This window comes from Aphis gossypii, chromosome X (assembly GCF_020184175.1).
Source record: "Aphis gossypii isolate Hap1 chromosome X, ASM2018417v2, whole genome shotgun sequence".
NCBI classification, from domain to species: Eukaryota; Metazoa; Arthropoda; class Insecta; order Hemiptera; family Aphididae; genus Aphis; species Aphis gossypii.
Genome location: NC_065533.1, coordinates 15,706,717 through 15,720,534, shown reverse-complemented (window position 1 = coordinate 15,720,534; position 13,818 = coordinate 15,706,717). Strand labels below are relative to the sequence as shown.

General features: G+C 37.9%; 1 protein-coding gene across 2 annotated transcripts in view; it reads right to left on the bottom strand.

The window, feature by feature from the left end:
• LOC126552837 (probable nuclear hormone receptor HR3) overlaps nt 1-10,807 on the bottom strand; it is a 78,462-nt gene extending 67,655 nt beyond the window's left edge. Inside the window, exon 1 of one of the 2 annotated variants that reach the window (XM_050207874.1) lies at nt 9,563-10,807. In XM_050207874.1, the coding sequence (XP_050063831.1) occupies nt 9,563-9,581 (19 nt within the window). In that variant the 5' untranslated portion in view covers nt 9,582-10,807. Of the gene's footprint in view, nt 1-4,804; nt 5,576-9,562 lie in introns of those variants that run through there. The other variant, XM_050207873.1, reaches the window with a different exon arrangement.
• Nucleotides 10,808-13,818: the final 3,011 nt, after the last annotated feature.

The following is a 13,818-nucleotide window of genomic DNA, read 5'->3' as shown; positions in this document are numbered from 1 at the left end:
GATAGGTAGGTACCGTTGTGCCGTGCGATGTGTGCGCGCGCGTGTTCGCTATCCCGTTACGTGACCGACCGACCGACCGACCAAAACGTTGGCGGTGACGGTGACGTCATCCGCGGCGAGTTATAACCCGTTATGTGCGATCCTACGTATAATAATAATAATAATAGTAATAATAATACGCGAGAAGAAGATATTTCGGCGGCGATTACCGTTATCCGCATAGCGGCGTTTTTCGGCCGTCCGTCGTCGGCATTATATATATATATGTGTGTATTTTTTTTTATTATTTTTTACGCGTCTCCGTTCGTGATTCGCATATTACGAAGACGAAGACCACCGCCGCCACCACCATTTCCACCGCCGAGACCATTACGGCGACGACGCTAATCGCACGGAGCGGCGGCGCGCGACTCGGTCCGTCGTCGGTAACGGAATTTTTTTCTCGTTCTTTTTCTATACACTATATACCCGTATAATTCTTTTCGTTCTTTTCACACGCGCGTAATATACCTGTGTACATACGCATCGAGTCGACGTGCGGCAGTTGCCAAATTTACAGGGGGGGGGGGGCGTATACGCGAGTTTTACTAAACACGAATCGTACCTACTCCTCTCGGCTGTATTACACAAAGAGTAAATCGTACATGACGACGACGATACGATGATACGTTCACGTAACGCCATTATAATATAATAATAAATAGTGTGTGTGTGTGTGTGTGTGTTCACGTATTTTATACGCGATTCCCACACCCGCCGCACCTATACAGCTGACCGCTGCCGTGTGGAAGGCCAAAACAGTCGGCTGAAGAAATCAGTGACGTTGACGTAAAAAGCCCCGTCCGACGACGAAAAACCAAATCGAATCTTTTATAAAATATGTGGATTCGTGCGTGTAGAGAAAACTTTATAATCCGTTTCATTCCGCATCTATTTGTACGTTACAAGAATATTTTAATTTATTTCAGCTGGATTTGAGCAAATCTCCCGAGCTTTGTCTTTGGACATACTAGCTGCTTTTATGTTAGCATTTTTGCAATACAGAGGATATCGTAGTTACCCGTTTATTATGTGATACGTTTAATTTTTGTATTATTATTTACGGAAATATATTGTAATTTGAAATGATATACGATGTATGAGTATTATGTGATGATATATTATATCGGTATTTAATATTTTAACGTATTTAAAAAAAATTATTTTATTATCTTCCAAAGAAAAACTAGTGGAAAACTTATTTAGAGGTCTAGAGTAAATTAATCATTGTTTCATATAATTTTAAAATATCAAAAAGAAAAATCAAGAAAAAAATTTACTACTCGATACAAATAAGTACCAAATAAAAGCAAAAGTAAATCGAATGGAAATAATTGTGTAATACATGATTAATGAGGAAAGACTAAAATAATGGTAATCAAATTCGTAAAGAAGTTATTTTTACATTTTTATATTGAATTTATTATTTTAGTAACCTTCTATAGGGATTGAATAAACTTATGAATAATTATAGCAAAACTTACGGCACAATATTCATTTTTAACAAACATTTTTTTGTTTTATTTGTTTTATACTCGTCATAAAGATAATAATTATTTAAAAAATATTAAAACTTAGTAGACTGGAAATCTTCGTCGACTATTAGTTATCTATATAAAATATATTATTTTTTTTTATACAATTTAAAAGCTCACTTATTTTGTTTTTGGTTGCAGTTTGTTATATTATTAACATTTAAACATTGGAATTGAAAATATGATTTCACGGTTTTGTCTGATCCATTTTGATTTACGGTTTTAGTAAAAACTTATACAATCAAGAATTAAATTAATAAGTTTTTTTTTCATAAAAACATTTTTGCTACAGTAATATAAACTTTTAATACACACATATGTATAATACTATTAATACTTAGCAAGATATACCTATTCCCGAGAAGTAATTTAACGAATTCTCGTGTAGCTTTAAAAATGAGTTCGTTTGGAGTGAGTTTTAAAATATATATTGTTTAATAATAATTATATGTTAGTTTTCATAATTTTGCGTACCTATTGGTAATCACGCTATGGTAACCGGTAACGAAGTAATAATCATACCTATAGCCTATAGGTAAATATAAGTATATGTGACAACGAGCGATAATATCGCATTTATAATTAATGCATTACAATACGTATGTAATATTATATAGATACTATATATGTACACACAGTGTTGGATTGTGGGAGCTATTATAAAATATTGCACGCACCTGCCTGCTCAAGAGACCACACGGCTACACGATATTATTATACACGAAGACAGCGATTGTTTTTTTTTCTGTATTTTTTTTATTTCCAAGTCCCGTTAATCGTCGACTTCGTGCGCTGCACTGTTTTGCGTATACCTCTAAAATATACACGCGCAGGCGTATTTCGACGGAGACCGAATCGAATTATGGGACAAGTGCAGCGTTAAAAATATACACTTAAATACCTCCGGTCATCATTAGCGAGCTAAATTGTTATTTTTCATCCGTAAATGTTAACCTGACTTTATGTATGCGTAACGTTTGAGATGTGCTAATACAATGCGTATTGACAGTCTATAACTGACTGATGCAAACACGAAATTATTTTCATCAAGACAAATGACGTATTCGTTATGATTTATCTTGGTCGAATCATAATAAAATAATGTGATTAGCGAAATGTAGGTATACATCAATTATTGGCCAATTGTAATTTTTGAAATCAAACTAAACTTAATTAACTTAATCTGCAATAGCAGTATAAATTAAGAACGTTTAAATGATAGTACCTATTATGTATTTATAAATTGATTCATCGGGGGTTAAACACTGCAGTCATTCGATCAACCCTAATTTCCGTTAAAAAGAAATCAAACATCAATATTCCTATAGGTATGGCCCACAAATAATTAGTATAAGTTCCTAAAATGTATTATTTCATCAGTTTCGTCGCTAAATAATAAATATTCATAGTTACTGACTACTGTACGCTTTAGTATAAAACTGCAGTTATAATCATGTTTTTTTAATCATTATAAAGAAAATTAAATCCTATATGAGAATTTCATTTGGTGGACGGGCTTCTATAATATTATGGTAATTTTAATTTGATTTGCCAATTTAATACGATTCAAGACGCTATTATTTTATATATCACGTAAAAAAAACGGTAAAGTTTATTCACATATTATATAGCCATAGGTATATGGCGTATCTAATACCTATATATGATAATGTTTTGTATTATAGAAACCAGTGGCCAGTGTATATTTAGCGTATCTGTGTCATGTTTTTTACTGCCCCGGAAAACGAGAACATCGGGGAGTCGTAATACTCTGTATTTTAGTATTTATGTATAATGCATATTATATAATATATATACATTACATACATACATAAAGTACACGCGCGCGAACGAATGATATGGTTTATGTATGTACAGATTACAGACGTCAGTCGTCGACGAATCTACATGCGGGGTGTGGTAAAAAATAAAAATGATATATACATATATATATATATATATATTCGTATGATATTATATATTCAGAGGATTTTTTCCTATTGCACTGCAGAGACGGATTTTTACGTCTGATACGACGGTATACTCCTCAGCCGGTCGATAACTGCAGCGCGGAGAGTATATTATGAACATTTCAAAAACCTGCAGTAGGTAGTACATGTTTATTTATGTAAGATTTTGATATTTGGTCTCTTCGAAATTAAATTATTGTTTGCGTACGAGGTATATAGTATAGGTGCGGAAATCGAAATGATTAAACGATATAAGATATTATTTCAATTGATCGTGTTATACCCGAGTGTAAACACCCAAAGTCAATAGCAATAATACTGCATTAGTATATCATATTATATTACTGTTTACTGGTCCGATAATTTAGATTCTCTATGTTTGCGGGCGCAACCCGTTCGTTATATTAGAAACGACCGTGATTGAAAATTGCAATATTATATTATTTTCGTACAAAACTTTGGGAGCTCCGTCGACGACGATGGCGTTGGTAACTTTATGGCTGTCCACACACACACACACACATAGGTATTATGTAAGCACGGTCGATAGCGATAACACTGTATAGTGTATGTATACAGTGTGTACACATGTGTATAATATATATATATAATATTAAGGAAAGAAAAACATCGAAACCTCGCGCGACGTACATATAGTGCATTATTATTATTATTGTTATATATATTATGTTAGAACCGAGCGTGAATACGTATATATTGTGTTATGCGGATCGGCGCACGCCTTTTCGGCCACCGATCGATCCGCCGCCGACGAACGAGCGAGCGCGGCGGGGCGGTGTTGACGATGCCCGTCCGCATCCCTCTGTCAACAACACCGCCACTACCCCTCGCACAACGCGTCGCCGGTCACTCGAATCCGCCGACACACACACACGCGGGCGCGCATGAGCGCTCATCCGATTGGCTGTTTATTTACGACGTTCGTCGCTGTCACCGTTATTACGATAATAATAATGTATATAATATAATATTATAATATTATAAGCCATCATCATCGTGTATATTGTTACTATTACTATTATTATTATTATTATTATTACTATATTACGGTCTCATCACAAACGCCATAATAATAATATAGTATGATAAACCCGTCGTCGTCGTCGTCGTCGTCGTAAGACCTACTGCTGCAGTGGTTCAAATATTATATATCGTCAACGAGAGGCGGAGATCGACGAGAAAAGCGCGCGTACTACTATAATATGGTCACACTGTGTAAGGGTTGATTTTGATTTTTACCTGCGTTGATGGGTATCGCGGGCGGCGGTCCCGGAAGCTGTGCGGACGTGGACGCGGCCGTCGACGTCTGCTGTGGCGGCGGAGACGGCGAATACAGCCGCGAGCAGATGGGAATGCCGGGCGGGCAGGGCGGCAAATTCGGATCGTCCGGGATCGTCTCCTCGGCCGCCGCGACCTCTTCCTCGGTCGACGTCTCCGCGTCCGCCTCCAGCTTGGGCTGCACGATCACGACGACGCTGGCCGGCCCGGTGCCCACCGCGATGGTCGACTTTTTCCTCATGACCACTGTGGTCGGTTGCGCGTTACGCGGCGGCCGTGCCGGCGTGCGTCCTCGGGCCAAGTTATGACTTCATGACTTGTCGCGAGCCGCTGCTGACTTCGGGTCGCGTTTCGATATTCTGCGGTACTCTGTGCGCGTACACGACTGTCTGACGCGAGGAGAGTTTTACTGCGAGCGATTTCAAACACTGAGGTGTAACGGCGAAAATTTGATTTTGATCGCGGAGAAGACGAGATCGGCTCTGACTATTATCGTTCGGTGTTTACGACGTTCGTTTGCCGGTCACGCGAGATAAAAGATATACGTTAACAATAAATACGTAGATATACGAGTGTTTACGCGTATTTTACGTATGACAATATATTATAAAGACGCCGCGCTGTACGGACGCGGCCACGGAAACAACAAACGGCGGCGGTTGCGAGACAGGTCGCCGTCGCAGTCGCCGTCGTATAGTCGTCGTCGCCGTCGTCGTCGAGATGCGCGTAGGGCAGTGAATGTAGTGCGTGTGCGTGCTCGGTGCGTCGGCGTAGGCCTGGTTTATCGAGCGCCGGTCGCCGCCGCGACAAAGGCCGCCCGGGCCGGCGGATATGCGGTGCCTGGCGTGGCGGACGCACACCGTCGTCGCGGGGATGACGAGGGGCGGTTTTTCGTATAGGGATGGCGGGAGGAAAAAAGCTCGTGTTGCCTCGACGGGACCGGCTTTTTCGCTCGTCCCTCTCGTCAAGCGGCGTGTTCGTGTTTATAATAATATAATATATATAATATAATATTGTGTACACGTATATAGGTATATACCGCGGTTGTGTGTGTTTACGATTTCCCGCATCCCCCGTCCCGTCACGCGTGTGTACGGTGTCGGTCGCCGAAACGTTTTAAAGACATTTCGCCAACCCTGACCGCGTGTGTCGCCGGAACCGGTGCACGGGAGGTGGTTGGTTTACGACGACGACGCGAATAATATATATTATATATATACACATTACTATAAACTACCCTTCACAGACGATCGCCCTCGCCGTCGTCGTGGACACTATATAATAAAGATCTTTTATAATTTAATTAAATTGTTATACGTCGTAAAACACGATATATACATTGTATATTATTTATTTATTTTTAAACACGAGACGGGCTCAATTACGTCTGCTTGATATTATTAGATGGAGTTAAAATGCATATTTTATAATATTAAAGAATAATTATAAAGCTCAAATATTTAACATTTTAACATTTTGTTATATTTTACAAAAAACTAATTAATAATAATGGGGTCTCGTTGGCCGCCGGTTTCATAATTTCAACAACAGGGCGATTTGTTAAATAATTATACTTGCTAATAGGAAAGCGGGACGGGTAAAAGTTTATGAAACAGATAGCTGCAACCCTAAAGTTAACTTTAGACGACAGTGTACGAGCATTACTTCACCATTAATAAGTTTGTTTCATGAGAAACATTAAGCTACCTTATTTTCTCCTATAATATTGGGTGGACATACTAAGATGTTACAGCACTAGCACAAACCTCTGAGGTATGCATTTAACGTGTAAAATAAAGGTGACGAATTGTGTTGAAAATCCTTTCAAACCGACAACTATAATTTAGTATAAATGGGTTCTAGATGGTCAAATAACTATATTATGTAATACTTCAAAACTTATGGAATAAAACTAAGAATACAAATTCTATCGAAATATCGAAAGCCGATGTGGATCTAAAATATTTAATGACCGGTCAAGAGCAATACCAATATCTACAAATATGATATCCAATATAATGTCCACCTGAAGATTATAGAGTATAATATCATCAATATAGAGAATTTAAACAAGTCAGTATTGTTTGAACGAGTGTAAGACATAAAATAGTGTAATATTATTTATACGCCTTGTTATTCTTTATTTATATATCACTCAAACTGCAACGTACCATAAATAATGTGTTATTATAGGTGTACCTATTCGTCTTCAAAATTACATTCATTTTTTTTTTGTAGTGCAATACATAAACTATATAAGTAAATATGATTACGTTTTATGCTTCAACGCCGCAGTAATGCACACGTTTTGTAAATACTCAATATGGGGGGACAGATATTGTGTGCTAAAACGATTGACGGTGAAGAACGTTATTCACACATTTTAAGATTGCAATAAATATTTTAGTTAATTTGATTATTATTTATAGTATTTGGATGAAATGTTATAATAAATATTAAATTCTGTCAATGTTTATGTAAAACGAATGAATACAAAATAAATAAATTGACATTAGCGTAATAGCGTATCACTATAATGAAAATGAAAATATTGGACTTTGAGTACTGTGATATACCTACTGATACAAGTGTATCACCATATCAGCCGTGAACTTCAAAAACGAGAAATATTATCTATGGACATTGCAAAATTGACATAACATAATGGACACTTTGAATATAAGCTACACATAGCCACCGTGAAAATTATATAGAAACATATATGGCATATTATTATTATTGCACATATTATATCATTATACACAAGTTCTATACGCCATACGCACTATTTGCTAAAAATGCATATACCTACTCATGCGTGTCGCATTATCTAAGTATAGATACACACAATTAATGGTTAATATAATATTAACTTAGCCATACGTCATGCACGTTAGTATAATAAAAGATATTATAGTAAAATGTTGATCATTCTGATATCCAAAAACAAGAGTAAACATTTTAGCGGAGTGTTTCTATGTATGTATACTACACATGTAGTACCTACTTAAAATGAATGATATAAACTATAGTACTATACACTTAAACATAATTTAACCTTTGTAACTATGACTGATGATCGGGAAACAAAAATAAGGTAACTTTCTTTGAAATGTTTTACAAGTTTAAAACCCCATATACGTATACCTATATCAAAATGTTGTATTCTAGAGCTTTTTAGATAAGAATAGTTGTGAAGTTTATATACTAGAATGACTATTGTATAATGAGTAACTTAATAAATATTATATAATATATAATACATAGTATATGAACACACAGTTTCTTACAAGTATAAAAAGTAAAGTTAAAATCGTATTCTTTAAAAATTAATAATAATAACAAAAGCAATATTAATAATAATTGATAATAGCAATAATAATAATAATAATAATAATTGAATAATGACAGACAACTACTGTAAACATAATTTGTTCGTCCGTCATTATTCATTACGCACATTGTTAACGCATATTTTTTTTTCATAAATCGATTTTTTCTTTTACAATTATATCATTCGAAGCCTAATTATTTATTGCTTGCTAATCGCCAACCGAGCATCCGTTACAAACTCAATTTATAATTCGTACATAACAACTGTCGTGTGCGAGTATAATGGCATATTATAATAATATATTATATTACAAAGTGTTCGTATAATCGGTATTAGTTTTTACTAATCAATTAGGAAGAACCTATAATTATGATTTATAAGTACTTGTTCTAAACATATACCTAATATTTTAATATACTTTCGAGTCTTATAATATGCACCATATAACAATATTATAGCCCACCCACACATAATATATACCGGCGTATAATACCGCGATGATGATGATGATATTGTTTCGTTAAAATTTAAAATGTTTTTAAAATACCTATAATAATAGTCCTATATTTTATAAAATATAATGTAGATATGTATGTGTAAGTGTGTGTAGACACCGCGACACGGGGCGTATTGTAATATTTTTTTCTGCGCTTGCATTGTCGAAATCGTCCACCAAGCGAAATTCCGCAAAATTTCGGAAACGCGCGCGTACATGTATCCAGTATAGGTATATATACGAATTTTTTGTCGGTGTCCGCTCGACACATCAGCAAAATGACACATTGTACGTGGTCATCACATAACTACGCGTGCGCGAGTTCGGTATAATATTATAATGTATAATATTATATATCATTTACACTTGGAGTGTGAGTGTGTGTGTGTGTGTGTGAGTATTCTCCGGGCGCGCGTGCGTGTGTGCATGAGTGTACGTGTGTATGACGCCAATGCTATAAAGACTGTATGCGAAATAATATGGAAAAACGTTCGCGTGCTGCTGCCGTGTGGGTCGTCGTACCCGATGCGAAAAAAAAATAAATAAAAAACAATAACAATAACGATGATAGTAAAAAATGTTCAATAAACGTCGGCGGCAAAAGTGCCGACGTCGATAGAAAATCGATTAAAATGCCCAAACACTGAAAACCCGCGACCGAACTACGGGTCTGACGTAATCGGTTATACCTAAATCCATTTCGCGCGATCGATGTATATCGAATATGTGTTATGCATAACACATGGCTAATATCGATAGTATAATATTTGGGTTCGTCGATATCGGTTCTGTCGTACATCAGAGGTACAAAAGTAAAATGCTCGATATAAATAATAATAATATAGACTATATTATAATATTATGGTGTATAAAAGTCGTTGACGCTTACCTCTGATTGTGCTCGGCATCGTGGCGGCCGTTGCGCGATGTGTCCGGTGGTCGCGACGACGATGGTCTTCCGGTACACACCACCAGTGTGTTTCTTATACAGCTCTCGCGCCGCTGAAGACGGTGCGACGGTGTTTGACTGCAGTCGTCGTGCGACTGCGTGAATCGCACGGCAATATTATTATCAAAACGACGGTGTATATTATGATATCACAATGTAGATATATAGTGTTCGATTCAAAATGTTACGTTAAAAAACGAACCGGACGCAATGGATGTAAATTTAAATGGTTTACAATATTTCGCGGAACGACGACGGACGGTGTAATATACGTATTATTATTATTATTATTATTATTATAATAAATATAAACGTCTTTTCGTTGTGGTGTCGCCGGTTGACAAAAAAATAAAATAAAAACGTTCAATAAGTAAAAAAAAAAAAATCGAATAAGAAAATGAAACGAAAAAAAAAATCAAAAACGTTCGTCAGCTAATACAGTGGCTACGAGTTGTCCGCCGACCGGGCTCTGTGGTGGACGACGACGTGATGCCGCGCGCGGGCGGTTTGCTCGGTGGTGCCGGAGGCCTTGTCCCGCCGCAGCGGTTGTTGCTGTAGTCGTTGTCGTTGCTGGTGGCGTCCGTGGTGCCGCGGACGATTAGACGTCCGGCAGACATGGCTGCTGGGGCGAGATTTTCGCTCCTCCGTTGTCGTACATTTAAAACGGTAGGCGTGCAAACGGATTTAAAAACGAAATATTAAAAATAAAAAACGGCAAACGACCGACCGACCGATACACGTTCGAGAGGTCGCGGCAATGGTCCGCGATAAGACGCGCGCTCTCGAGTCACGATATCGATATTGCACCCGTGTCCAAAAACGACACGAAAACCGTATAATGTTGTACGATAATGTACGGAAAACGATTTTGCGAATAGAAGAGCCGCAGCAGCGGTGCAGGGTGCGACCAGAGAGACGTAAACGCGAGTGTCGGAAATTCGCACGAAGACGATCCGACGGTGTCTTGTCGTGGTATATACGCTCAAGTCAGAGTCGTGTCTCAAAGGACCGGTTCTGTGCGCGATTCGCGATCGTCACGGGGCGCGGTATCGGTGTACGACGCGTACAATGATGAGAGCAGTATAACAAAAACGACAACAATAGTTGGCGGACTGTGGCGACTCGCAAAATTTTCGACTACAAATCGCGACGACCGCTGAGGACCACGGCAGACATTGAACTTGAAACCAGTGGCGGACCGCGACGGCCGCCGCGACGGGTTTCCCCCACCGCCGTCATGAGGAGAAAACCGTTTTCTTGCAGACCGGCCGCGTAGGCCATCCGTCCGGGGGACTCGCGCGCGCGATCGACGGTGTGCGCCCCCCCGACCGACCGACCGCCCGCCCGCCGCCGCCGCCACCGCCGACCGGTCGGGCGAAAAAACGGCGAATTATATACCGTAAAAATGGAAAATAATAATATCGTCGTTATTATTATAGCGGTATATATCATCATTAAAATTTCAGTACATTACGGCGGCTACATTATATATGTATAATAATAATAATAATAACGATGATGATAATACAAGCACCTACCTATATACATAACCGCTGCAGGTTAGGAGGATATTATTATAATATCGCATAATCTTACACGGTCGTAACGCGTTTTTGTTGTTGTTGTTGTTGCTGTTGGAAAGTCGGTCAGAGAGCTTGACGCGAGTCTAATAAAATATATAATAATATTATACGAGCAAGAATAATTATGCAGATTACGCTTTCGTACGTCTTGCGGGGGGGTAGCCCCCTCGGGGGATTGTGCGGTCCACGATAATATTATACTGTTGCCGCAGCTTAAACCCGACTTTGTATTTTTTTTTTCCGATTTTCCTGCAAGTATTTAGGTACCCCCGTGCGACCCGGCGGTTACCGCGACTCCCGCGCACTATAAGACACCACGATAATACGTATAGGTATGTGCAAAACGCTGACAAAGAAATCGTCATTAAATAATATATCGTAAAACGGACGCTGGTGATATTATTATATAATAATTATTGTCGCGACACACACGAAGACGATGGTCATAGTAATGATATACGCCATTATTACTATATAATAATATCATACACAGGTAGGTATATAATAGATAATAAGTAATGCCCGTGACCCATCGCCGTCGAGCTGCGTGTGTGTGTATTATTTTAAGACTCGCGGCGGCGGACCGCGCAACAACCGTTGTTTTTACCGGTTGCCGCCGCGGCGCGCGTAGAGGGCAACGGCGGCGACGGCGGCGACTACGACGCGCGACGGCGCGAGGGGGGACCAACGGTAACTCGCCCGCTTGTACCGTTATTACGGTTGTGCGGAGGTTTTCTCATCGGCGGCGGCGGCGGCGACCAAGCGAGAAGAAGACGGCAGTGTGGCGCGAGGAGGAGAGACGACGACGAAGAGTATAATATTATTTTATACGCATAATGTGTACGATATTATGCTCGTCGTCTCACGGCGAATACGAAACAAAAAAAAAAATTTCGCGCAGGTGTGTATTATTATCAATCGCGACGTCCGCACTCGGACGAGTGTGCGTGTGTGATAATGACGGTTACGTATTATATCGTTATTATATTATTATTATGTCCAAAAATTTATGACGATATATTATTTTAAAACGCATCATTATTATTACATAGGTATTATCATTGTCGTCGTGGCTTTGGGGGTGAACCGAGGTGACGCGCGGTCGGAGTGCGCGTGCGCGTTGTTGTCAAACAGATACCTAGGTATGAAAAAATAATAATATCGGTCGAAATAAATTATCATCGATTTTCCCCCGAAATGCGACGAGTTAATACGAACATTGTTTGGCGCGCGTATTATAGTCCGCGCGCATTTATTATTATATATACAATACACCACCGGACGTTTATCGTTTAATATTTGTACGTTACAATATCGCGTTTTGAGGTTCGAAACGTGAAAATCGCTCCACTTCCGGTTTCGTATATCGGGTATAATATATAATAATAGTATTATATTATGCAGATTGCAGACACATGCACTCGTGAAAACCATAAACGCTATGCAGGGTAGTACACTCGCGTGTATAATGTGTTGTACGTAATATATGTTCTATTGTATATTCGTATACGTATAAACATTGTAATGAATATAGAAAACCCACATTATATTATAGTCTTTAGTTCTAAATCGAGAAATGGAAGAAAGAAATTAGGTATATGCTCGAACCAAAGTTTGCGAGACTATATGTCTTTCCGAGACAATTGTATCGTGTTTTTTTGCTCACCGTGTCCGTTTCAATAAGTCGACAAACGTCGAATAACGGAGAACGCTTTAGGTCCAATATTTTTAGGTATACTGTATAGACCTGTTTTTATCCCGTAATTTCCATAAATGCGTTTTAGAATAAAAAAAACCTGTAAACAAGATGATTTATATTGAATTATTGAAATCAATGTAAATAGTTATAATATTATAAACACCAGCTTTTGTTTAACGAGTGTATAGTGTCAACTAACAATTTTATTTGTCAACAACAAACACGAGACAATAATTCGTACTGCAGTATTGCACGGTGTACCTACTAATTACGAATCCGCATGACATTCGCCCATTTCAACAATATATTTACAATATTGATATTATAATAATTATTATCTAGCACTTTTGGTGGTCTTTTTTTCAGAGTTGATCCGAAATTGTTTTTCTTGTTTTATAAATATGGTAATCCTCGCAACAACGTTTTTACAATTACGAAACATAGGTTAACTCGCTCTACTGTGTATTGAAGGTGTAGAGTATACCCGCCGTTATAGAGTAGGTCACTGTAATGGATAAATATTAAATTTGAATTTAATAATTATATCACTGCATACGAAAAATAATTCTGAGTGGAAACGGTGTGGTATAGCATGTTTCATATTTCTAAGGATAGTTATTTTGCTATTTGAATTTTTTATTATTATTATTACTATAAGTCGGCAGGTAGATTGTTGATTGATCTAAACATTTTTAAAAAATCACATATATTATTGAGTAATTATTTTAATATTATTTCATAAAATTATATTACTATCATGACCGTCATTAACTTTAATAATTATAAGTTAATACCGTCGCACCGTAGTGTGTTGTGAATAAGTTCACCGTTACATGTGGTATAAATTGCTTAAAATGAATCTGAATATTTCGAAAATGCCATTGTGCGTATAGTAAATAATAATACCTTGCAAT